Source organism: Balaenoptera acutorostrata, chromosome 20, assembly GCF_949987535.1.
Source record: "Balaenoptera acutorostrata chromosome 20, mBalAcu1.1, whole genome shotgun sequence".
Classification (NCBI taxonomy): domain Eukaryota; kingdom Metazoa; phylum Chordata; class Mammalia; order Artiodactyla; family Balaenopteridae; genus Balaenoptera; species Balaenoptera acutorostrata.
The window spans coordinates 17,384,412-17,409,101 of NC_080083.1; the positions used below are offsets into that span (position 1 = coordinate 17,384,412).

The 24,690-nt window shown below is 54.3% G+C and overlaps 1 protein-coding gene across 2 annotated transcripts in view; it reads right to left on the bottom strand.

Moving 5' to 3' along the window:
* The window catches only part of KSR1 (kinase suppressor of ras 1), a 147,272-nt gene that overhangs the window by 11,599 nt on the left and 110,983 nt on the right, over window positions 1–24,690 (bottom strand). For both annotated transcript variants that reach the window (XM_028166889.2, XM_007183915.2), the window contains exons 5-16: window positions 22,833–22,837; window positions 20,241–20,301; window positions 16,424–16,507; window positions 14,756–14,817; window positions 14,555–14,661; window positions 12,699–12,867; window positions 10,340–10,381; window positions 7,791–7,842; window positions 6,913–6,961; window positions 5,736–6,115; window positions 3,339–3,435; window positions 90–223 (exon numbers count right to left, since the gene is read on the bottom strand). In XM_028166889.2, coding sequence (XP_028022690.2) covers window positions 90–223; window positions 3,339–3,435; window positions 5,736–6,115; window positions 6,913–6,961; window positions 7,791–7,842; window positions 10,340–10,381; window positions 12,699–12,867; window positions 14,555–14,661; window positions 14,756–14,817; window positions 16,424–16,507; window positions 20,241–20,301; window positions 22,833–22,837 — 1,242 coding nt within the window. The remainder of the gene's footprint in view (window positions 1–89; window positions 224–3,338; window positions 3,436–5,735; window positions 6,116–6,912; window positions 6,962–7,790; window positions 7,843–10,339; window positions 10,382–12,698; window positions 12,868–14,554; window positions 14,662–14,755; window positions 14,818–16,423; window positions 16,508–20,240; window positions 20,302–22,832; window positions 22,838–24,690) is intronic.

Genomic DNA, 24,690 nt, shown 5'->3' on the forward strand with positions numbered 1-24,690 from the left:
AGCGAGTGCCCAGACCTCGGCTGGACCTCAGGCCCACCAGCACCGCCCAGTTCCTCCCTAGTCTGTCCAGATGCCCAAGGCCAACTGACCGTCCCTCTCGGACCACGCCCGAGATCCCGAACAGCCCGAAGTCTGTGATGACCACTTTGCCATTGTCGTAGAAGACATTCTTGGATTTGAGATCTTTGTGCACGATGCCCTTGGCGTGGAGATATCCCATTCCCTGGAAGACAGCGAGCCTCATGTCAGGGGCGGAGGGAAGATGAATGACAAATGACTTAGCTCCTTCTCTGGGCCGGGCCCTGAGCGGGACGCCCTACCCCACCCCCTCATTTCATCTTCACAACCCTGTGCAGTGTAACTGTCTCCTTTTTACAGAGGAGGAAAGCCAGCCTCAGAGATGGGAAGTCACCTGCCTCAGGCCACACTGCAGTTAAGCAGCATTGCTGAGATCTGGTGCCGGGCCAGTTTGCGCTCCTGCTGTGTCAGCGCGCTGCCCAACATCCACCTTATACTCAGATGAGGTGTGGAAAGGGTGATGGGTGAGGGGTGGGGGTCAGGAAGTATACAAAGGTTCACTGTGACGCTACTCTCCGTGTTAAGTCATAAGAGACCCGAGTGATCTGGGGTCTCTCTCAGGCTTTGCTGGCCTCTCCCCTCAGGCTGGGCAAGGGCTAGGGTTGGGGAACAGAGAGGAATTCCCACAGAGGGAGCCCCTGAGCTCAGGTGGTCCCACTGCCTGTGCTGTGGTAGAAGTCCTGGACTAAGACTGAAATCCAGCCCAGATTCTAATTCACTGTGGGGCCTTGGACTCGACTTCGAAGCCTCAGTTTCCTCAACCTGCCAAGTGACAGGTCAGGGCTGGGTGATTTCTAACCAACGCTCTATTTGGACTGAACACTGCCAGGTGCGTGGGATGTGGGTGACCTGACGCAGGCATGATCTCATCCAAGGCCAAACTCAGGACTCCCAGGTACGCTGATGCTCTTGGGAAAGGGGAGCGGGGAGGGAGAAGGGGGGAGCTGTACAAGACGCATAACTGAAATGGGCATCCCTGCCGGGTCAGAAAGAGGCATGTGTAAACCCATCTCCCAATCTCCCACATCAAGGGTGCTTCATACGTGAGAACTCCGCCTGACTTTAAAGGTATCTTGGCGTGAGGAGGGGAGAGGTAAACAGCAAGCCACATTTAGGAAATAGAAGAATGAGCTGTGAGGCAGAAGCAGACAGAACTCAGCCGAGCCCAGAGCTCAGACCAAGTGGGGCTGGAGCGCGTCAGAGAAGAATGTACACAAGGCAGATGCTCTCCTGCAAGAGATGGGAGGGCTCGGGGTCCACCGTGGCCACTTCCCTCAGGCCTGCTGAGAGCTGCCATCCTGCACCGGAAGCAGGGAGTTCCAGGAAAGAGTGACTTGCTCTTTCCCAAAACGCCATCCTGAATGTAAAACGATCCTTCTTAAAATGTCTGCCCATTTCCCAAACCAAACCAAGGCACAGCCTTCCCCAGTGATCAGAGAGAGCCAAGACCCCATCTTGGGTTGAACAGGGACCAGCTGTGTGACTGAGGATAAGTGCCTGTACCTCTCCGAGCCTTGTTTATAAAATAGGTGTCACAGCCTCAAATGGCCAGAGACAAGATAGAAAGTGCCCAGGTCTGGAACACAAACCCTCCTTCCTTCCCATAATTTCACAATGCCTCTAGAGTGGCCCCCAAGCCCTCTAACCAAAGGTCAAGCCCCTGTTATTATATTTTGAGCCTCAAAATATCAGAGATGAGTACAAAAGGAAGTGGCTTAGAAGTTCTCAGAAGAAGGGGGATGGGGAAAATAAATAAGCCAGCAGAGAGGAAGCTTCCGGCTCTGCAGCTCCAAAACCTTTGAACTTTTCTCTTCTGCCCTGGAATCTTCCAGATGGTTCATTCAACCTAACTCAGCAACCAGACTCCCACAGTGTCCTGACGATAAGGAGAGAGAACAGTTTGGGGGAGGAGGGCAGAATCCGGCAGAGTGTGGAGCAGGGCCCAGCAGGTTTGGGGCCAACATAGAGTAGGTGTGACACTCTGCAGCTCCCTCCAACTTCTCTGCAATGAGACAGACTACAAATGAAGGCGTAAGTGTGATATTTGTGTTTTGGGGGCTGCAAAAGTTTAATGCATTAGTTTAGCCACATGGAAATGTCACGTGGAAATCTTGGTGTTCATAAATGTCACTGAGATTTTTATCTTTTCCTTTCCAATGACACACACACACACACAATGGATGTAAGGAGGGAGAAAAAAGAAAAGAAGGCAAGACTAACAACAGGAAAGGGACAAAAACTTGGTGGGAGCTGGAAAGAGAAAGCTTTTCCACAAAAACAAGAACCAGGAAAGAGGAAGCCCTCTCCAGCACTAATCTAGTTTTTCTCTGGGCCTGTCTGTTGCTAAATAAAGCAACAAATAAGTTTTTCTTTCATTTTTGTTTAATTACTTTAAAAAGATGAAAGGAGGGGCTTCCCTGGTGGCGCAGTGGTTGAGAGTCCGCCTGCCAATGCAGGGGACACGGGTTCGAGCCCTGGTCCTGGAAGATCCCACATGCCGCGGAGCAACTAAGCTTGTGCGCCGCAACTACTGAGCCCGCGCTCTAGAGCCCGTGAGCCACAACTACTGAGCCCACGTGCCACAATTACTGAAGCCCGCACTCCTAGAGCCCGTGCTCCGCAACAAGAGAAGCCACTGCAATGAGAATCCCGTGCACTGCAACGAAGAGTAGCCCCCGCTCGCCGCAACTAGAGAAAGCCCGTGTGCAGCAATGAAGCCCCAACGCAGCCAAAAATTAATTAATTAAAAAAAAAAAAAAAAAAAAAAAGGCTGCCTGAGTTGAGCCTGAAGGCCTGTCCTCATGAAACTTGGATTTGGAAACTTTAAGGCAGAACCCCTGTCCCAAACCTTAATCAATTCTAACAGACTCTCACCAAGCGCTGGCCCTGGACCCAACGCTCTCTCCATGGATTATCCCAGTTTACCTTTGCACCAATCCAATGAAGGAGGTGACACTGGCATCTCCATTTCACAGGGGAGGAAGCCAAGGCTCAGAGAGGCTAATCGACCTGCCCGAAGTCACACAGCTGGTGTGACCAAGATTCAAACTCAAGCCATCTGTCTTTAAAACCCACCGAGTTTCTCCAGGGTGTCCAGCTCCCAGCAGACAAGACAGGGACAGAGGGAAGGAGATGGGGGTCCCACCCTTGAGGCGCCCCACCTAAAGGGAAAGACAGAGAAGCCACCACCACTACCCTGACATGGTCAGACAGACTGGGGGACAGCCAGGAACTCTGGAACCAGCTGGATGCCCCTTCACCTTAATGATCTCCTGGGCGATCTGCCTGGTCTTGTTGATGTCCACAGATGTCTTGGGGTCCCTCACAAACGAGTGCAACGTCCGTCCCTTGCAGAAGCTGTGAGGAGTGGTGGGTCAGGCAGAGATCTGGGGCCTGTGCAGCCCAACCCAAGCCCTTCTGGAGCCGGGGAGAAGCAGGGGCAGGGCTGTGCCCACCAGCCTCGGGAGGGCTCTCTCCGTCCCCTAGACCCTGGGTGTCCGAATCCTTGTTCTTAACCAGCCTGATGCCCATTCCTGCTGGGGCCTGGCCTGAGTGGGCAAGAACACCGGCTCCCCGAGGCCTAGGGCCTGCCCACCATAGAACAGGAAACTCAGTTCACCAAGCCTCCTGGCAATTCAGAGCAGCCCACCTTTGTGGAAGTTCGAGGCAGGAACACGCGCACGCAAACTCAGCAGCCAGGGAAGAATCTGGCCTTTTCAGGCTATTACCAGGCAGCATCAGGGCTCCGGGCTCACCGTAATGATTTTCATGATCGTGTTATTTTCTGATCACAGGGATTTTATTACAATGCAGAGTGTGCAGGAGGGGAGGGGTGGCTGTCAGGCACGTCAGAGTGATTATTAGATAAGGGGCTTGTATGTCGTGGTCCCCACCCGTACCGACTCCTAAAACCCGGAGTGAGGAAGGACCCAGACAGAATGTGTAGCTTCATTCCCCTGCTCCAGGGAGAAGCTGACTTAAGCCATCTGAGGAAGGGGCTAGTTTTTAGGAATCATCTCCAAGGAGATAAGATTCTTGGACCCTCAAGGTCTGGAATATCGGCTGATGGTTGCTTTTCTGTGTTCCAGCCCCCTCAGCAGATTCTAAAACACGTTAACTTTTTTGTTAATGTTCTTTTATTCTTTTGCTATATGTATTCCCTTTAAGGAGACTCAGGTCTCTCATGGGACCGGGTGGATGAGAGAGAGATGGGAGGATGAATGATGGACGGCACTGAGGCTGGGATCCGGGGGATGCTGAGCTGGTGTAAACACAGCAAGGCTCCCTGAAGCATCATGGTGTCATGCTTGGGCTGGAATTTTGTCCCCACCCCACCAGGTCCACGGGGTGACCTGATGATCTTACACTGCTCGGGAGTTCTAGTGGGTAGTTACTTATATCTCTGATATGCAAGCAAGATGGAAATCATATTTTACTTAGTAAACAAATACAGTTTGTTTGAGGAGAAGGTGTTTTTTCAAAGCACAGGGTCCAACTATAGAGAATGTCATCAGACTATTAAGGAGGATTCTTTTGGCTGATGGGATTAAAGTGGTTTTTAGTTTTTTTCTTGACACCACGTATATTCCAAAGATTCGTCACTAACCTCATATTGGTTTTCCTGATTTTAGAAGTAAAGACCCAACAACAACTTTTTCAATGCCATGGGCAAAAATGTTTCAGTTTCACACCCCTTTGGTGCTCGGGGGGGGAATGGTCACTCATCCACTGATGGTGGGAGGGGAAACTGGTGGACACTTTCTGGAGTAGAAACGGACAACGTACATCAAAACGTGACATACGTGCACTCTGACCCAGCCCCGCACACGTACTGCCAGAAGTTCACCAAGATATGGAAACAGAGATGTTCATGATGACAAAGTGTCCAGCAAAAGAGGGCTGGTTAAATAAATTAGGGGAGGACCAGCGATCGGGTTCCAGAGAGAACCCAGAGCCCAGTTGTGGGACTCGACCCAATTCCACTCCACTTTCAGTGACACCATATTGGTAACTTGAAATCAACTGTGGTGAGTGTTTACACCACAGGAATTGACAGATGCCAGGTATCAATACTAGAGCTTCCCTCGCCACCACCCAAGAGCTGGTTGTTGTTAAACATCTACCAGCACACCACTGGAGGTTCTGCTACGTGACGTGGCGGGAACACTATGCAGGTATTAAGAAGATTAGAGCAGACCTCAGACCTGCACTCCAGTGAAGAAGGCAAGGTAACCAGTAGGCTCTTTGGTGTGTATTTTTACAAACACATAAATAGTTACAAATCAAATAGATAAACAGTTTAAAAACATGAGTGTATACAATTTTTTTTATTTTAATGGAAGGCGTGATAAGGAACTGTTCACAGTACCCACCTTTGGGGAGAAGCACCCGGGTGGGGTGGGAAGAGGCTGGTTTTCACTTTATACTTTTCTGGAACATTTGAATTTTCTCTATCCTTAGGTATTGTTTTACTGATTTATTTATTTAATGTCAATGGGGTTATACGATGGAGAAATTACACCTCAGTTTTGGTTTTCTTCTCTGTACCTCTCTGAATGAAAACTTCCATGCCCTCCGGGGTGTCCACACAAATAACAGGGCCCCCAGGGAAAGGGGAAGAGGAGGAGGCCACCCCAGGGAGAGTGGGACCGGGTTACCTGGTGATGATGGCCAGGTGCGGCGGGTTCATGCAGGCCCCCATGAAGAGCACCACGTTCTCGTGCCGCGTCTGCCGGTAGTTCATCACCTCCTTTTTGAACAGCTTCAGGTGGTCCTGGTTGTGGCCATCCATCTCCAGCAGGCGGATGGCCACCTCGCCGTGCCAGCGGCCGCGGTGCACCCGGCCCCAGCGGCCCTGCCCGATGGGCTCGCCCAGCTCCACCTGCTCGAAGGGGATGTCCCACTCCTGCAGGTACACGCTGGTCTGGCTGGCCTTGCGAGAGATGGGGCCTCGCCAGGGCCGGCGGGAGCTCGGCAAGTCATCCACCTCGTCCTCGTCGTCTTCGACCTCTGACTTGCCGGCCTCGGGCTCCTCAGCCTGGAAGGAGAGGAGGAGGGGATAGAGGGGGCGGGAGACCGGGGGGCAGGCGGGGAGCAGAGGGGCCTGGGGTCAGGAAGCCTGGGCTCTAGCCGCAGCTCTGCGGGGCTTGCTGTGGATAGTGGGCAGGTCACTTCGCACCACACAGCCTCACTGTCCTAATCCACAGACTACGGCACTTGGCCCTTTTTCCCGCTAATGTTCCAAGACCCACCTATGAGTGACATCTAATCGCTGGGGAAGAGCATTAACATCCCCTGGCATGAAGAACTGGACCGTGTTCACCCTTTCTGGCTATGCTTTTGTTTAAACACACAGTTTCTGACTCTCCTCTGTACAGGAATAAATCAGTCTGCTGTCTGCTCAGGATCTTTAAGCCACTGCACTGTTCAGTTGACACTGGTTCAAGGGTCAAGGTAGCAATTCTTGGCCCCAGCTAGAGTCAGAATCACCTGGGGATCTTTGATAAGTCCACACACCCGGCCCCACCCCGGACAGACAAAAGGAGAGCCTCCCGGGCTGGGGCCCAGGCCTCCTGGCTGGGGGTGAAAACCATGGGAATGAAGAGTTTACTTGAGCCTCAAAAAACGGAAAAGCAGAAGGAAGCTTGCTTCGTGGCATTCCCTCATTGCTCTCCCTGCCATGTGCACTGCTCGAGTCTGCCGCAGCGGGTGGGCACCTGAGATGGCCCTCAGCAGGGCCCGGTGCCCACATGCTCCCCAGACCCCTCCACGTGCTGAGCCGGGGAGAGAGGAGAGAGATGCACCGTCGACAGCTTGCGGGTCACCATCACTCACCTCCACTTCGTGATCCTCCGACACATCTGCTTTTGGCTGGTTCTCAAGCCTAAGAGTGAAACAGCGTTTGTCAAAGAGACCCCGAGGCCGGGCCATTCTGCTCCCAGCTGGGCAGGGGACTCCCCATGTGAGGTCTGAGAAAGGGGCACCAGGCCTGGATCCTTACTTTGACCCACTTGGCCATGGGAAAGGCAGTCAGGATGCTGTGGAAACACACAGGAGGCCGAGGACCAGACCCCGTTTCCCTTCTCTGGCCTTGGCCTTCTCCAGACTTAATCTGAGGGTGGTAGGGGCCGACGGGTGGGCAGTGACCATCAAGGCCCTTTCGAATCTGACAACCAGTATGGGGTTCTGAGCACACGCACAGGACTTGGAATTCTACTTGAGAACTGGTTCTGTTGCTCCCTAAGCTGTGTGACTGGATGCAATTTCTTAACTTCTCTGAGCTGGCTTCCTCATCTGTATGTTGAGGATGACACCTACTTTACACCTGGCTGAGAACTATACAAAAAAATGTGAGACAAGTACTCAGCATGGCCTGACACAGAAAGGGCTCCACAAACAGGAGCCATATAATTAGGTTTCTCTAACGCTGAGTGCCCTTTGCCCGGCCTTCCTGGGTCACAAGACTGCTCCTGCCTCACAGACTGCCCCACCCAATGCTGACCGCACCAACAGGAGGCAACTAAAACCCTGTGACTGAGTTCACTGGATCACAGGGTGAATTAGCCCAAGCAGTGTCCCATCTGGCTGCCCAAGTACATGGCAGGGTCTCGAATGGGAGGGTCAGAGATTTAAAGGTGGAGGTGGGAGGCGGTCAGGGACGTGCGTCCAGCTTTAACAAGTCCCCAAGGAGGAGAACGCGCAGGGCTGCCTACCGGGAACTGTCCGCCTCGGTGAGTGGGACTGGCGGAGGAAATGCCGAGATGTCTGGAGGAAACAGAAAACAAATATGAGGCATGAGACCCCCTTCCACTCCCCCGGAAGACACAGTGTTTGCAAAGCCAGTACCCGCAGGGCCGAGCGTGCTCCGCCAGCAGCCCCTCGCTGGGCTGCACACGTGCTCCGGGGCCACTTCCCCTGGGCTTTCCCTAAAGCAGAACGCGGACGCAGCCTCCACGGCCCTCGGCTTTGCCCACACAGCTCTGCCCTGGGGAGGGACTCCGGTGGGGCAGGAGGCTGAGACTTCTCAGTCACCACCATCGCCCCGTGGCCAAACCGCCCCAGGCAAGCATGTGGTAAAAGCAACAGGGCTGCTCTTTCCCAGATGTGTGGGCCAGACCCTCCTCCTCGGCTCCGAGGCAGGGGCTGGTTTCAACACCCCTGGAGAGTGGGGAGACTCTCGGGCCAGCCGAGGCCAAAGGCCGGACTCGCAGGTGGCTCATTAGTGTCACCTGGTGCCTGGCACAGCCGCCGGGGACTGCTGGTGGGAACCAGGGGCCCCATGCCCTCAGCTTCAGGGTTTGGGTGGCTGGTGGAGCAGCCTCTGGGCAGAGAGAAATGCACGGTCCACACGCCGGGGGCCCCAGGATTGGGCAGCTGGCACTGACCCCTGAGCCTGGGGCTTTCCCAGTTTCAGCACTGAAAGCCCCACGTCCAGGGAACACAGGACAGATGGTCACCCCAGTGTGGAGCCAACATGCTACAGGCCAAATGCCCTACGGCTGCTTCTGCTGCTGGCTTCTTTCTGTTCTCTCTGGTCCCTTCTAATCGCACTCGGGGAGGCTGGCAGCCCCAGGGCTGGGTGGGCCCCTTGTTCCCCTTTTTAGCAAAAGAAGAGACTGGAGGTGGCAGTGGCTTGAACTAATCAGGGCCTCTCCCTGTCCTCTAGGACAAAGAGCCTCCCCATCAGCCAGCAAACCTCCCTCACCTCCCTCTGGGCTTTCTCCAAGGCTACCCCTGTAGCTTTCTCAACATCTCGATCATACTTGGAGAGTCTGATAGAGGTCGTGGGCCTTCCTATCAGGGAAATGCACACATGTTCCCAACATCCTGTGTACAATTTCTGGGGAATCCTAGACCCGGAAGCCTCTTCTAAGGCTCTTCCAGACACCACTACACTGTGTCTGCAGACTGTCAAGGGCAGCCTGATGTTTCCACCCACCCAACGCTGCTCAAATGTTTCCACAGAAGATAAACACATGCACGGGGATGGGGGAACATGGGGAGGTGGGGGGTCTGGGGAGAAACCGCACCCCAAGTTGGGGGGAGGCAAAATGTCTCTGAAGCTTCATACTTTTCCTTAAACATTAAGAGTGCATTTTGCATTCTGCTCCAAATATGTCCACATTTGTTTTAATAGAACTATATTTCCCTTCTCTCCCCCCTGACGTATCTTCAGAGCAAGATGGACCCTTCTGGGAGAAGAGCCACGTTTTCCCCATGCTTTCAAGGGTGCTCCCCTGTACGTCACCCTAGAGCAGTAGCCAGGGAGGCTCTTGGAGGGGAACCACAGAAAAAATGGGTGTGAAGCCACAGAGCAGCTCAGGGAGCCTGGCCCTGACCCCGGCCAGCCTGCACAGCCTGCAAAACCACTGGGGTGGGCCTGTAAGAACTAACAGATGCTCCGAGCCACTCCCCTAATGGAGCTGGGCTGGGGAACAGGAAAGCCTGGAATAACCAAAATACCAGGACTTCAAGACAGACCTGTTTAATCCAGGAAAAAAAAAAAAAAAATTAGCTACAGTCTTTGTCTAAAACACACAGAACCTTCGTATGGCTGAATTCAGAATAAAGTTGCAGATTACGTGTACTATTGCTTGTCACCTCCAGCTAGAGAAATAAGTACTAATTGTAAAACCTCCTTAGGGGAAGGAATATGGTCAAATGCAAAGGTTGGCACACAGAAGGTGTACAAAACAATTTCTGTGGAAGGGAATCAATGAGAATGTCTTAGTGAAAGTTTTCTTCTTTAAGCTTTCTGCACTGGAGGCATTTCCAACAATTGCCAGCAGATAGCGCTGTGTGACAAGGCTCTGGAAGGTGAGGCCCACCGAGTAAGTGAAGGCTGCAGACCTTCCCAAACTGGCGTCCCCTTCTTTAAGATAGGGTAGTAGTTTCCCTGCCATTATATAGAGGAAGATATCTGGTCAGATGCTCATAAGACATCAGCAAAAGATCCTCTCCCCTTATTCTGCAGACTGGGTTTCTGCCACCTCCTAGCTGTGTGACCCTGGACAAGTTGCCTGAAGTGTCTGTGCAAGACGAAGGACTGGATGGGTGCCAAGGGTCCTCCCAGTAAGGCACTGCTCCTGTGAAGGGCCAGCCTCAAGGCCACTCCCTCTGCCCCCTTGCCCAGCCTCAACAGACAGGCAGCTCTCAAAATGGGTGGGTGTGAGACTCAGGTACCTCCAAGGCACTCAGGGAGAGGGCTGGACAGAGGGGGTCACGTCAAGGGGCAGTTAGTGGAACCATGCAAAGGACTCACCTGGGAAGATAAACTGCTGTCTATGATGAATATAGTAGGCAGCTTTAAACAGAAGAGCAGGTAAGTCACACACAGAACAGCAAATGCAGCAGCAGGAGAGGGGACGGAGGCACGGGCTTGGGGGAGAGGGGCTGGTCATAGGGCTGGGGCAGCCCTTCCCCACCTGCCCTGCCCCAGCTTCCATGCAGGAGGGAGGAAAAGAGCTGGGAGAAAGCGGTTATTAGGAGGAGCCCCCAGGAGTAAAGGAACTTGCACCGGAGGGCTGGGGTTTGGAGACCCAGTCCCAGGAAACACCCTGCTGCAGAGCCCTGGCCAATTCCATTCACCTCCCAGGCCCCCTTCTCCTCTGTGAACTGCGCATGAGCCCAGGAGGGCAAAATACAACGGGGAGAAAAACTGAGATTCTGAAAATATTGAATGGTGCTGTGTGCAGAAGAAGGGAAACATCCCCCGGCCCGCATTCACACCTGGAGGTGCCGAGGCTTCAGTCACTCTAAGTCACCATCCAAAACAATAACCTTGCCCCAGGGCTAGCCTCGGAGATACACAGAAATGCTCCCCACAATAGAGTGGGTGGACGGTAGGAGGAGGTCCCATCCCACCTTAACAGCCGGACCAGCCCAGCCCAGGACCAGAGAGAGAGCAGATCCTGGAGAGAGAGGGCTCTGTGCAGGGGACAATGTGAGGCCAGCCTGGGGACATCAGGGAAAGCTGAGAAGCTCTGGCTGACATCACACAAAGGACTTTTTCACTGGCTGTTGTTTTTCAAACAGGCCCTTCCTTTCAGAAAAACCCAAACTAGGACGTTCAGCAAAAGGCCCGGTTTCAGAGCATAACAATGACAGAGCAGAACAGGAGAGGAGGGTGATCGCGCGGGGCCATCGCTGGGTCTCCGGGGAGGGAGAGGTGGGCTCGGGACAACACACTAATGTTGGGAGATGTCCAGCCACATGCGTGTTAAGGTGAAGGGGCAGGGAAAAAAGAAGAAAGGTTCTTAAAAATCTCACCATCCCCCAAAAGAAGTCCCTGGGACCCTAGGGAGATGGGCCCAGAGAGGCTGCCTGGCCTCCTGCCAGCTGCAAGCAGCCCCAGCCAGGGCTCCCCTGGCACAGGGAGAGCTGTGCCTCTGTCCTCCTCAGCCTGGAGCCCCAGGGGCCAGTGACAGGTGGGGCCTGGCCTGGCACTCCACAGGCTGAAGCTGGCAGTGGGCCTGGCTGGGTCCGGAGCAAACTAGAATATCCCAGCCGCCCTCCTCCCCCGGGCTGCCACCTGAAACACACCGAGGGCCAAGACCAACTGCAGGGAGCCTCCTGGGAGGCCAGGGCCGGAGTTCAGTCCTGAATGGGTGAGTGGGCTTTGCTCTGCTCCTTGGGGAGGTGGGACACCCCGGGCCTGGCCGAGTGGCGGGGTCCCTGTCCCTATAGACCCGGGGCAGCCGGGGCCACGGTCAGAGGTCAGCTCTGCTCTGGCATGCACTCCCCGGTGGACTCCATGGCCTCATCCATACAAGGGGGATAACCTAACTCCAGCCTCACATGGTCTCTTGTTTTATGGAAAAGGGAACAAAAGCGCCCCTCTAAGCAGCTTGTCCAGATCACAGAGCAGGTAAGCCACAGAGCCCCAGATTCCCTCGCCCCAGCCTTCTGGGCCTGCCCCAGCTCCCCGTGCGGCCTGTCCTGCTTCCTGGGAGCTCAGAAGCCCCGAGTGAGTGAACAACGCCCAGGAGAAGCCACCCCATGCATGGGAGCGCAGTGTTGGGATCAGGTCAAGAACCCAGGCTTGGGACTTCCCTGGTGGCGCAGTGGTTAAGAATCCGCCTGCCAGTGCAGGGGTCACGGGTTCGAGCCCTGGTCTGGGAAGATCCCACATGCCGTGGAGCAACTAAGCCCATGCGCCACAACTACTGAGCCTGCGCGTCTGGAGCCCACGCTCCGCACCAAGAGAAGCCACCACAATGAGAAGCCGGCGCACCGCAACAAAGAGTAGCGCCGCCACTAGAGGAAGCCTGCGCACAGCAACAAAGACCCAACGCAGCCAAAAATAAATAAATTAAATAAATTTAAAAAAGAAAAAAACGCAGGCTTTACATCAGCCTTGGCTTTGATCCCACCTCTGCAGCTTACATGCTGTACAGCTCAGGGCAAGCCACTTGCTCCCTCTGAACCTGTGTCCCCATCTGTAAAATGGGTGCAATCACAGCAAGTTTAAATATGGTGAAGCTCTTGAGCTCAGCACAGAGCCTGGCTCCCAGCAAGTGCTCTTAGTGGCGGCAGTGTTTGACCTTGAGCCTGCCGGGGTGTGCAGAGAAGGGACATGCAACCCCACCCCTGAGGCCCGAGAAAGCCCCAAGGTGTGGTACCTGGGAAGTTGAACCTGCCGTCCCTCTGGCCGGGCGAGGGGTTGGGGGGCGTGGTGGCACTGGGTGGGTTGGACGACGTCGGGAAGGGCGCTGGCGAGGAGGGCGTGGAGGACGTGGTGGAGGACGGGTTGCTGCTGGAGTCCAGGTGGTTCATGGCCAGAGGATGCTCCTGCAGGACCAGAGACACAGGCAGTGGCAGGGACCGCCCAGCCCCGCCCGCCCCCCACCCCTCCCCACCTAAAAAGGAGGAGGTCAGCCAGGGCGTCCTGGCGCTTTATGGGTCTAATATTTGAGGGAAGAACGGGACAGGGAGACGCGCACCTCAACGTCCATCCCCTGGAGGGCTCCCCTCATCTTTCTTATTTCAGCTCAAACGTCCTTTCCTCCCCGAAGTCCTTCCCCAGTCCTGGCTGGGGCGTGCTCCTCCCCTTTATCCTCCCATGGCTCCCAGCACTTTTCATCAGGGCACTTGAACTACGGTTTGTCAGCTGCAGGCGTCTTGGGCGGTTTTCTGAAGACTCTCTCTCCACCAGGCTGTGTGTGTCCCAGGAGAGCAAGGACCACACCTGCTCGTCATACACCCAGGGCCTGGCTCTGGGCTGGCTACAGAGTAGGGTCTTTTAACGAATTAAATTCAGCCTCCAACAAGCCTCTATTTAGTGGGTGGTAACAGTGGGTGCCTAATAAGTGTTCCCTCCACTCAGCAGGGGGACCTGCCGGCTAGGACATTCAGTGGCGTGGGCCCTAGCAAGGCCAGAGGACCACCTGAGGGAGGGCTACTGGGGGAACTGAGTCTACATCAGGGGGGGACCCTGGGCCTGACCAGTGTTTCCCAGACCACACACCAATTCCTCAGGGGGTTGGGGAGGGATTCCTGGTCAAAAAAGTTGGGGCCAAGTTGGGTTAAATGCTAAGCTCAACCGGTTTCTCCTGTACAGGCCCTCAAGGCTCTGGGATGCACGGTGGACTCTGGAACCCACCAAAGCCACGCAGTGGGCCTCACCGTCCAGCGACCACCCACACTGCCTATTGCCAAGCTAAAGGGGGGAGGGGGCTGCATCCACTGGCCCTCAGTCTGTCCTCTCACACGTCAAGGCCGGACCCTCCATCCCGGTCAGGCCAGGCCAGCCAGGGCAGGGGGCTAGCTCGAGGCAGCTTGAATCCCAGCCCTGACTCAGCAGCTGTGTGACCCTGGACGAATCACCCCACCCTTCTGAGCCACACGGTGCACTGTCTATACAGCAGGGGCATCAGCTGCTGCCTCACGGGGTTGTTTATTCGCTCAGCATTCAGTACAAACGTTTCCTCGCTGCCTGTTGTGTGCCAGCCGCCAAGGCAGGCGTCAGGGGCCCGACGGGGGCACAACCCCACGGGCCTGCCTCTCATTCACGGGGGACCCCGTGCTCAGTCTCCTCATCTGTAAAATGGAGGTGATATCAAATTCCCTGGCGGTCCGGTGGTTAGGACTCTGCGCTTTCACTGTCGAGGGCGCAGGTTCGATCCCTGATCGGGGAACTAAGATCCCGTAAGCCATAGAAAGAAAACAATGGAGGTGATATCAGCACGTGACTTTTAGAACTATTGTGGGGGTCCAATGAGATATCAATGGAAAAAGCTCCCGACTCAGTGTAAGTACTCAGGAAATGGTAGCTCAAAATAGGGGAGGGGGGGTAGGGGCACATAACTAAGATTTGGACACAACTGTGAAATCTACAAAATGGCTAAATATGGGATCCCTAAAGGCCACCCTCTGGCCACACACCCCGGATTGCAGTATCATGCTCCCCTGCTGGACCTCCATATTGGGGGTGCTTCACAGAAAGGAACGCTGGGTGAGGGTTCGCCTTACATCATACCTTTTTTGTCAGTGCTTTGGGGAGGGTTCCGAAATGGGGTTCAGCTGCTCTGTCCACCGGATTGTTGATGTCCGAGGGGACAGATTCTGTCCTCCGAAGCCTGGGTACTGTTTAAAAAGAGGGGCGTTGTAACCATCAGCAGGAAACAGGTTCAAGAAAGATGCACCCCAAATCCAGAAGGGGGAAGGGTAGAACACTCACGTGGAAGGAAGGATATTCTACAGGCGGGGGCTTCTTTTGTACACTTGTTATGACACTTCAACCTGGTAAAGAAGGCAGGGTCAGTGCACGAAAAGCCACACAGGACCCCGGGACACACACAGGGGCTCAGAAGCACCGCCTGGAAGTTTTGTGCAACACTCAACCGTGACTGCCTCAATTCCCACAAATGTCTCAACAAACATTAGCTTAAGCGTGTAGAACATCTGACGTTAACAGTACTAGCAGCTACTACCTGTTGAGTACGGCCATGTTCCTGCTATCACCTGCCCAATCTTCACGTCAAAGCAGGTTTGTTTACACGCATTTTAACTTGCTGTGGGTCACACAGCGATTTCTCTTTTCTAAACAAAAGGAGACCCTCTACCCGTGTTCAGAAAGCTTGAGACAAGTCTGAACTTAAAAGTGATGAATGAGAAGGAAAATGTTTCCATTACCAAAGGGTCCCAGGGAAGCCAGGGGCAGCCCCTCCTGCTACGTTCCTACACAGGCCACGTGGTCTGAGGACCAGAGTGGCAGGAGTGGAAAGAGCTGGATTCTTGGTTTGGTTCTGCCTGCTGAACCCCCTCTTGGGGTTCTCGTTGATCAAATGGGCTGATGGCTGGGGCTCTACCAACTTCACTGCAGTTGCAGGACAGCCTGGGGCTCAGAGGTTATCCTGTGCTCTCCGCATGAAAGGTATTACTTGAAAGGGAGCTAGCTGGAGGTCCCCAATTTAAAGCCAAACGGCCAGGAGCCACAAAAGACCTAGACTGTTGAGAACAGTCTGGCATCTCCTTTGCGTTTTCCTGATGACTCTCCTAACCACAATTTATCCAACTGACACACATGAGACCCATCACCTACAGTCTGGCAGGAGCCCAAATGCTTTAACTATACACACTAGCTCAGATTCTTGGAGCAATCCTGATGGACAGAGAGACCTGGAATCATCTTCCCAGATGTATACCTGACAAAAATGAGGCCCAGAAAGGGCAAGCACCTTGCCCCAGGTCACACAGCAACACAGGGGCAAAGTAGACTGGGAGGAGACTCCAGGTCCATCCTCTATAAGGTGAGGGTAGCCAGACAGCAGGGGACAGACTCTGCTCACCCTACATTGTTCACTATCCCTGCCTTTCTTTCCTACCAGAAACCACAATGGTAGGAAAAAAGGTTGAATTCGTATAGAATCTACATTCTCCCCTCACTCTCTTCTGTAAGTACCATGAGCCACTTCTCTGTTTCTACCATTCCCCTGTCCCCATTTCCCCATTCCTTGCGTGCTAACACGTAAGGCTAAACTTCAGAACTCCTTACAGTTTCCAGAACAGTCCTGCCATTCCTCTCTGCCTTTGTACAAGATGCTCTCTTGGCCTGGAATTCTCTTTCCTCCTTAGTCTACCTGGTAAACTTCTATTCATCCTTCAGAGCCCACCTCAAATATTCCCTTCTCCTAAGAGTGCTGTGCCTGATGCTCCCTTAATCTTCCTAGAGAGGGCTGATCACTCCCTGGTGTGCTGAGATTATGAATAGGTTTAGGAACTCTCAAAGGAGTTCCTTTGAACTCCGACTTGACCTAAGGCCAAGAATCAAGTAGCAAGACTATTACTAAACTAAAAGTATGGAGCCTGCTCCCCTCTGCCACCCCTGCCCCGCCCCGCCCATCACCTGCAATGCTTGCACTTCACTCCGAACATCATGCTCTTCTGGCACACGTGGCAGACCTGCGACAGCCAGGACTTGGTGGAGAACCTGCAGGGGGTGGACCCACAGAACTGCTCAGAGGGGCCAGGATGGAGAAGGGTCCACAAAGCCGCAGAGAGACCAGGAGACTTGGTTCCATCCCAGAGCCCCAGGCACCCTCTTGCGTGCAGGGCAGGGACACCCAGGGGCCACTGCTTCCCCCAGGCATTCAGATTTCTTAATCACAAAGTCTTCACTGCCAAAGCCCCAAAGCTGGTGTGGTCACCGATGCCAGCTCTCTGGCAGGCAATTTGGCAAAAGCAATCAAAATCATAAGTGCGCACACAGAGCGATTCCAGTCCCAGGAATTCATCCAACAGATACTCCCACGGGTGTCAAACGATGTACTGAAAAGGTTACTCACTGCAGCATGTTTGCGGCAGAAAAGACGAGAAACAAGCTGTGTCATTTAGGTGTACAGGTGACTGACTGCATAAAGTATGATCCATGCACACAACCGAATACCACGCAGCCGGAAAATAAAATAAGGAAGCTCTTTTTGCACAAATAGGGAATGATAATTAAATTATGTTGTCAGTGAAAAAAGTAAGGTACAATGCAACACAACTCCACTTATATGAAGTTCAAGTACAGGAAAAACTAACCTATGATGACAGAAGTGAAAAGTACCTCTGGGTGGTAGCACTACGGACTGGGAAGAGCCAAAGAAAACTTTCTGGGATGTGGATTCTCTGAATCTTCCTCTGGGTGGTATGCGTGGGTGTATACATATGTAAGAATTTATTTGTGTACTTAGCTCTATATAAATTATGCCTCGATTTTAAAAAGAAAAAAAGCAAAGGATAGAACAGTGTGTATAATATATGCAATATTTGTGTGAAAACAAAAAAGGAGGCAGAAGAATATACATATGTCTTTGCTTATGTAAAAATATCTCCAGAAGGACACACAAGAAACTGCCAAGGGCTTCCCTGGTGGCGCAGCGGTTGAGAGTCTGCCTGCCAATGCAGGGGACACGGGTTCGAGCCCTGGTCTGGGAAGATCCCACATGCCGCGGAGCAACTAGGCCCGTGAGCCACAAGTACTGAGCCTGCGTGTCTGGAGCTTGTGCTTCGCAACAAGAGAGGCCGCGACAGTGAGAGGCCCGCGCACCGCGATGAAGAGTGGCCCCCGCTTGCCGCAACTAGAGAAGGCCCTCGTACAGAAACGAACACCCAACACAGCCAAAAATAAATATAAATAAATAAAAATTTTTAAAAAAAATTATAAAAAGAAACTGGCAAGATCTGCCTATAGGGGGACCTGGGGACTGGTGACAGCAGCTGGAGGGCTTTTGTCACATATGTACCCTTCTAGATCTCTTGAGGTTTGAATTATAAATGTACTTCAATCCAAACTAAATCAATTTTTAAAAAACCACAAAAGATATATTGGAAAGGAGGATGGGGATAGAGTGGGTGGTATCCTCCAGAGAAAAAGTCCAAGGTCTATTCATAGGGTGGGGAGGCCTAAGGGCAGAAAGAACTCACATTTTTGGAGGACTAGATTTTTAAAAGCATTGTATATCATAGTAACAACAGAACAAACAGCAACAGTATTTGGGGAACAGTTTGTAACGCGTCCATGAACATTAGCTTACTCCTGGGAGTGACCACCCCTGGGAGTTAGGCAGGTCTGGGATTCTTAGTACACAGGCAAGGAAACCAGCTCAGAGAGGTTAGGTGACTTTCCCGAGGTCACACAGTCCCTGTGTGACCCGAGACCCCAGGTCTCTGAACCAGAGCACGGCGCTACAAGAGACCCCTGGGCCAGAAAATGAGGGGAAAAGCGTGGGCTCTGGGGTCCGACCACACCGGCTTTGAATCCTGCCAACTACTGGCTGTGGGATGGGTCAAAGCCTTTGCAGATGAGGCCAACACTCTCCCCTCACAGGGATCTGGGGAGGATCGCTCGCGTGCTGCATAAATGTGCAGAGCCTGGACTGTGGGCATCAATGTCACTGTTTCTACTCAGCCAAGATGGGAGCTTGTGGGGCAAGGACAAAGACGCCCACCCCCTTGGAACGCTTTTTAAGGAGCCCTGATCCGGCCACCCTGGGATCCACACTCTCCTTCTCTCTGGTCTTTAATCTCCTCTCATGTCAACATAGGGGGAAGGGGAGCAGCTCAGTGGTACGTGAGATGATCTCCGCTAGGAGATCCTGAAAGCAGGTTGAAATGAGAGTCGGGGCTCGGCCGGAGAAGGGGCAGGTGCCAGGGAGGTGGATGGGGTGGGGTGAGCGTCATGGAATAGTTTTCTCCCCTCACGATTAGACCAAAAACCTTCAGAGCTTCTTGTCGAGAGAGGCCCGGATCATGAATTTAGAAGAACCAAGAGGGTATGACCCTGATGTCCCATACCCACGCCCGGAACCCAGGCAGGAAGGGCAGCCTGGCCGTGCCAGACAAGAGGGGTACGGCTGCCCGGGTGGAAGGGAGCAGCAGCCTGGGAAACACTCGGGGTCCAGCTGGCAAATCCTCTGTGCAACCAGGGGCAGCCAAGGCAAAAATGAAACAAAACTGATCCTGGTGTCCCTCGGAGAAGCCGGCCTCTCTCCGGCTGGAGCCAGAGGTTAAATACCCAGCGCTCCCCAGGGCTGGACGCATGAGGCTCCCATGCACCTCACCCCACTTTATCCTCACGACAGGACTGAGAGCAAGTCCCAACCGCAGAGGGGGAAACTGAGGCTGGGAGGGATTCCTGCCGAGGGGCGAGGGGGTGTCCCAACCAGAGGGGGAACAGGAGAGGTCCTGCTCTCTCACGGCTGAGAAGATCGCACTGGACACCGGGTGTGACAGAGGGAGGCACTCAGACAGCTTCCCCTGGTGCCGGAGTCTCTCCTCCCCGAGCCTCTGGGGGACAGGCATCCCGGCCCTGCCGAGGCTCTCAACAGAGGTGCCTGGGCACCAGCCACGGGGCTCAAGCAGCGTCTCGGTGGCCGCGTGACCTCGGGCAAACTACTCAAGCCCTGCGAGCCGAGTCTGCACCGCTGGGTGAGGATCCGAGGCCGGCCTCCCGCACAGGCTGGAGTGCAGCTCACGCTCTGGGGGGAAATGAGTGGGCCCTGTTGTATTCACAGCATCCTTTAATGGGGTGGCCAGAGCACCAGGCATCCCAAGGGACCATCCTGCTGGCCATCGGCAGGGGGGGACAGCGGGGGGTGGAACGGGACGCCGCCCGGAGCTGCTGTTGGCAGCATGCGCCAGCCTCACGAGCGCGGAGGCCGAGGCCTCTGGGCTGTCCACGTTACGGGTCCACATCAGCCACGCCAGCTGCGTGAGTGCCAGAGTCACCGGAAGTTGCTGGAATCCAGACTGGCAACCCGAGAACCTTAGGGATGGGGTCTGGGGTTTCAGCAAGTCCCACGGGGCTCTGATGTGTGGCCAGTTATGTCCACGTAACTGAGGTCGTGCTGGACCCAGAGGACGCTCTCGGCTCCTCCTCCCGGGGCCTTTGACCCTGTGTCTCCTGGGACCTGTGTTTTCCCTCCGCAGACGGAGGGGCAGGAAAGGGCCCAGCAAGTCCCAAAGGCTGCTCGTGACAGGCAGGGGCTCCAGGTGGATGCGGGGCCGTGTCCACAGAGGCATGGACAGACAGACCAGAGGCAAAGAGCCCTGAGAGACGGGGGTCAGGACAGCCCCTCCCCATGCAATGAAGAGCGACCCCCTGGTGGAGGCTCGGCTTATATGGGTCCCAGCCCAGCTCTGTGCCCCCCTCCCCGCCCCAGCCCAGCTGGGCCTACCTGTGTGTCACCGAGAGTCCGATGTCCCTTCGTACCATCTGTGGGGATCCGTGCGGGAGATCTGCGGGGAAAGGGGCCAGGTCAGGCAGGCTGAGGGGGCCCTGCTGGGGACGGCGTGTGCCTGTGACCTTCTGTCTCAGACATCACAGGCTAGGGCGGTATGGAGACCCACCATGTGGCAGAGGGACAGTTCCCTGAACCTGCATCTAATCAAGACAGAGACAGCCAGGTGAGACCAAGGGGGGCCAGTGTGGTCACCCTCACACTTGGGCCCCCCTGCAAACAAACGGTACCACTTAGCCTCCGCAGACGGTTCGGAAATGGTCCCCGTGAGGTTTCTAGCATTGGCGGAAGGCAAAGCCAAGGTGAGGACAGCAGCTCCACTCCCCCCTGTCTCTTGCACTTCCTTGTGGATGCACCCACAGGCCACCAATTCTGGTTGCTTCTTGGTAAGCGAGTAGAAGCTGCCTGACCCTTGGCAGACGGTTTGAGGCTGGTCAGCCATGTGGCATACCTACCTAGCTTTCCAGTCACAAGCACCTTGGGAATTTTGCTCTGAGAGCCACCACTGCCAGAGCCCGGCAGGTAGAGGGAAGACGAGGTGAAGCTTTACCTGCTCCCACGTGGTCCAACCCCAGCCGGGCACTCAGTCTGAGCCTCTGGGGAAGTCTCAGGCCACGAGCTTTGCCTGCCTTCCTAGAGGGCACCCTGGCCTCTCGCTCCAATCCTGGCTTCCTCCTAAGAACAGGCATCCCTGGTGTTCGTGGTATAATAGGTCAGGCAGTAGAGGAGCAGCTGGAAGCAATCTGTCCACCCACCAGCAGCCCACATGTCTAACCCCATCTCCCCTCCTCCACCAGGGCACCCCCCCTCCTCCCCACCCTCCCTTCTGCCCATACTCAACACTGCCTATCTCCTCCTAGAGCAGGGGTTCTTAACTGAGCCCATGGATGGGAACCCTCTGGACTGGTAAGCGGAATGATGTGGGCTTTCCCCTAGAAAGAGAGTCTACACTTTTATCCAATTATCAAATAGATCTGTGACCCAGAAAGGTCAGGAACACAGTGCTCCAGTGATCTGTGGTCATCTCACACCCTCTGAGTCAGCCTTCCACCCCATGCTGGCCTGGCACACAGCTGGTGCTCAATAAGTGATGGCCCACTCAAGGCCAAGTACCACACGCCCAGCCACAGGAGAAGGGCGTGATGGAGGTACTGACTTTTCCTCCTACACCAAGGGGAGTCTGATCGGAAGCAAAAGGCCTCTGCCACCCCCTGATAGTTGAAACCACAATCTCGCCAGCACATCTGCCACGGGGCTGCCTCTTCCCAACTCCGTCCTGGGGGTGGGGGCCACCCTACCCCAGTCAGTAGCCAAAGCCATCAAAGCACATGGGTCTAAAAGGGGTTAGGTTGCCAGTCTAGGAGAAACAGACTATGGGAAAATGAGATTTTAACCATCGATCTCTGAATGCAACCTACGATTGATTTGTAATGTCTGCCACAGGCCTGGGATAAGAGGCATGTGAGAGGAGGCTGTCCCTGATGGAGATGAAATACTGGTCCTGAAGGCCTCGTCCTGCCTTCCTGGAAAACTGGGGAAGCAGCCTCACTGCTATGGTCCCTGCATTACTATAGCAACTGGGAAGATGGCAGGGCCAGGCTGTCCTAGGGATGCAAGTGCTGGATTCTCCTCCAAGCCTCTGTGAAGGGCCCTGGGAGTTTCTGCCTGTGCCCTGGGGACAGGGAAGTGCCCCCTCCCTCCTTCCTCACCCTGGTGGTCCTGCAGTCAGATCCACTGTGGCAAAGTCACTGCCCCTCCGCATGTCTAAGACCCTGCTGACAGCCTCATCACTCTGCTTAGCCAGCTCAGGACAGTACAAAAATAAGCTGCTATTTTGCTCAGGCAAAAGCCAGACGTCTCTGCATTTCCACTGAGACCATCAAAAGCAGACCCCAGAGGTCGCTTCCCTCTGCTTTGACTCTGGAGAGGGATGCCCCACAGCACAGCCACGTGCAAGAACCAGCTCTCAGCCCAGAGGTAGAAAAGGGACTCAGAGGTTGCCTAGGCAGCCTCATCCCCTCCCAAGGGGATATGCGCACCCTCCGATCTCTCAGGGCCTCATTCAGAGCCGACCACGTTCCTGCCTCCAGGGAAGTTCCTCTCCTGAACAGAGGGGTCCCAGGACGTCAGCTAGGCTCTGCGGATGGCTACCGTCCACCTACACCGGACGGACAGTGCCTCTCTCCCGGGAGCGAGGCATCACCATGGCAGCCCAGCCGGTAAACACTCCCTGCCAGAGGTCACCGGGGGGGGGCAGCAAGGTGCAAGTGGGGCCCCCCCATAGGGCTGTCCGCGGACTGTGACGTTCTCAAGGGCTCAGCTTCTCAGAGCAGCTGCTGGCTGGGCTGCGCCACCCCGTCATCTGAAGGTTCCCTGTCCTAGAGCTATTTTCCTGCCCGGCATCTCTGCTTCTGGACCATGGAAAGGCCAGCAGACTAAGAAAGGGTCGAAGAAATCCACCCCTGATGGGGACGGCGACACAAACAGGACTCCTGGGTGGCAGAGGGGATGAAAATGAATCGCTCTTACCAAACCTGCAGGAGACAAAAAAGACAGAAAGTAGGATTATGTCACCGCACTGGCCTGGTGTTCCCCAGAACATCAGCCCTTGGGCGGGGGCAGGCAAGGCTCTCAGATGAGGACTTTGAGCCCCTGGGGCACGGGGCCAGGCTGGCTGAGTGACCGGGGAACGCTTCCTCAATGAGAAGGGCTAGAGGTGGCTCTCCCGGCCCCCCACCGGTGGACAATGGAGCTACACCCGGCACTTTAATACATCAGCTTTTCTAAGCCTCGCCAGCCACCTGCATGGTAATTAGAGTTCACTCCATTTCACAGCTGAGGAAACAGGCTCACAGTCTCCCAAGGTCATGTGCCTGTAGGTGTGGGAGCCCTGCCCAGAGCCCTGGGAGGAGGGGTGCTCGGCCCAGGCAGGAGGAGGGGCTCAGGCAGCCAGAGAGGAAGTGGCTGGGGCAGGAGGTGAGGAGGACAGTCGTGAGAGCAGAGAGGCAGCCCCCAAGCAGGGCCAGGCCAGGACGTGCCCTGAGCGATGCCTCCCGGGGGTGCCGCTGTCCCAGGGACGAAGAGAGCTGGGAACCCAGGCCACTCAGTACACCCTCAGGGCTCATCCAGGGCAGCAGGGCGGCCTGAGCACCCATGTCAGTGCCAGTTTTGGTGGCTTTGTGGGGACCTGACACAGAATCTCAGGGCCCAAGGCCCAGCTCACCAACGGTGGGATCTGAGGAAGTGGTGTCATCTGCCCGAGGCTCTGTTCTCCACCCAGAGCTGGGGATGAGACCAGAGCCCTCCTAACACTCTTTTAAGGAAAAAAAATGAGGAAAGAGATGCACTGGGTTTTGCCCACTGAGATGCCCTCTGAGGGACCCATGTCCATGTGCCCACATGGTCATTATCACTGTGCTCCCTGAGAGAAGAAGATCCAGAGGGGGAGGAAGGCTCAGCCCTTTTGGGGGGTGGGGGGAGGAGGGAGGATCCAGGCCCCAGCAGGACAGCCTGATCGAGAGTGGCAGGTAGGTCACAGGTAGATTTCTCTCCTTGGGTGACATACACTCAAAACCATCAGAGATGTCCAGGGTCCATCCCATAAGGGACCCAAGATAGCCTGCACTGGGATGGGGGAACAAGCCCACGCAAGACCAAAAAAGACCATGTCAGGAGAGTGGCCAGGTCTCCAACCCTCAGAAGTACAAGAAGGTAAGAGGCACCCAAAGAAAACTCCCTCCTTCCCTTCTGCCCTGCCCACAAGGGTATATTGACAAGGGCGATTTTTGTAATAGCAAAAGGACAAAGACCTAAATGTCCATCAAGAGGGGAGGAATTAGTTAAACTATACACTGGAAAGAGGTAAAAAAAAAAAGTTAAAAAGATGAGGTAGTTTGAATAATTATAGATATATACAAAACTGATAACCTGGTTGGCTCCTGAAAGGAAAAGGAAAAATGGTAGGGGGTGACTTTATACTCTACAAAGCTCTACGCAAGCTACAAAGCTTTTGGATACTGGACTATGTGACTGTTACTACCTATAAAATAAACAGATTAAAAATTTTTTATAAATAAATAAGAGAGTAAGGTATTTCAAGATGTACTGATATGAAGTTCTCAGAAATAAAGGTAAGTTGAAAAAAATAGGGTATAGAACAGAGTACATAGTATTTGATAATCATTAGTGGTTTCAGCATGATATTCTAATTCCCCCTTCTGCACACGTGGGAGGATGACATCTCTTGGTTCCATTGTTTGGGTAAATGGTGAGTGGAACTTTCAGGAAAGAGCATTTAATTACTCGGTTGTAACATCTAAAGTTCTTTTTTCCTCTGCCACAGTGGGATGTTCTAGACAATGTTCCAGCCTGGGGATCTGAAATGAGG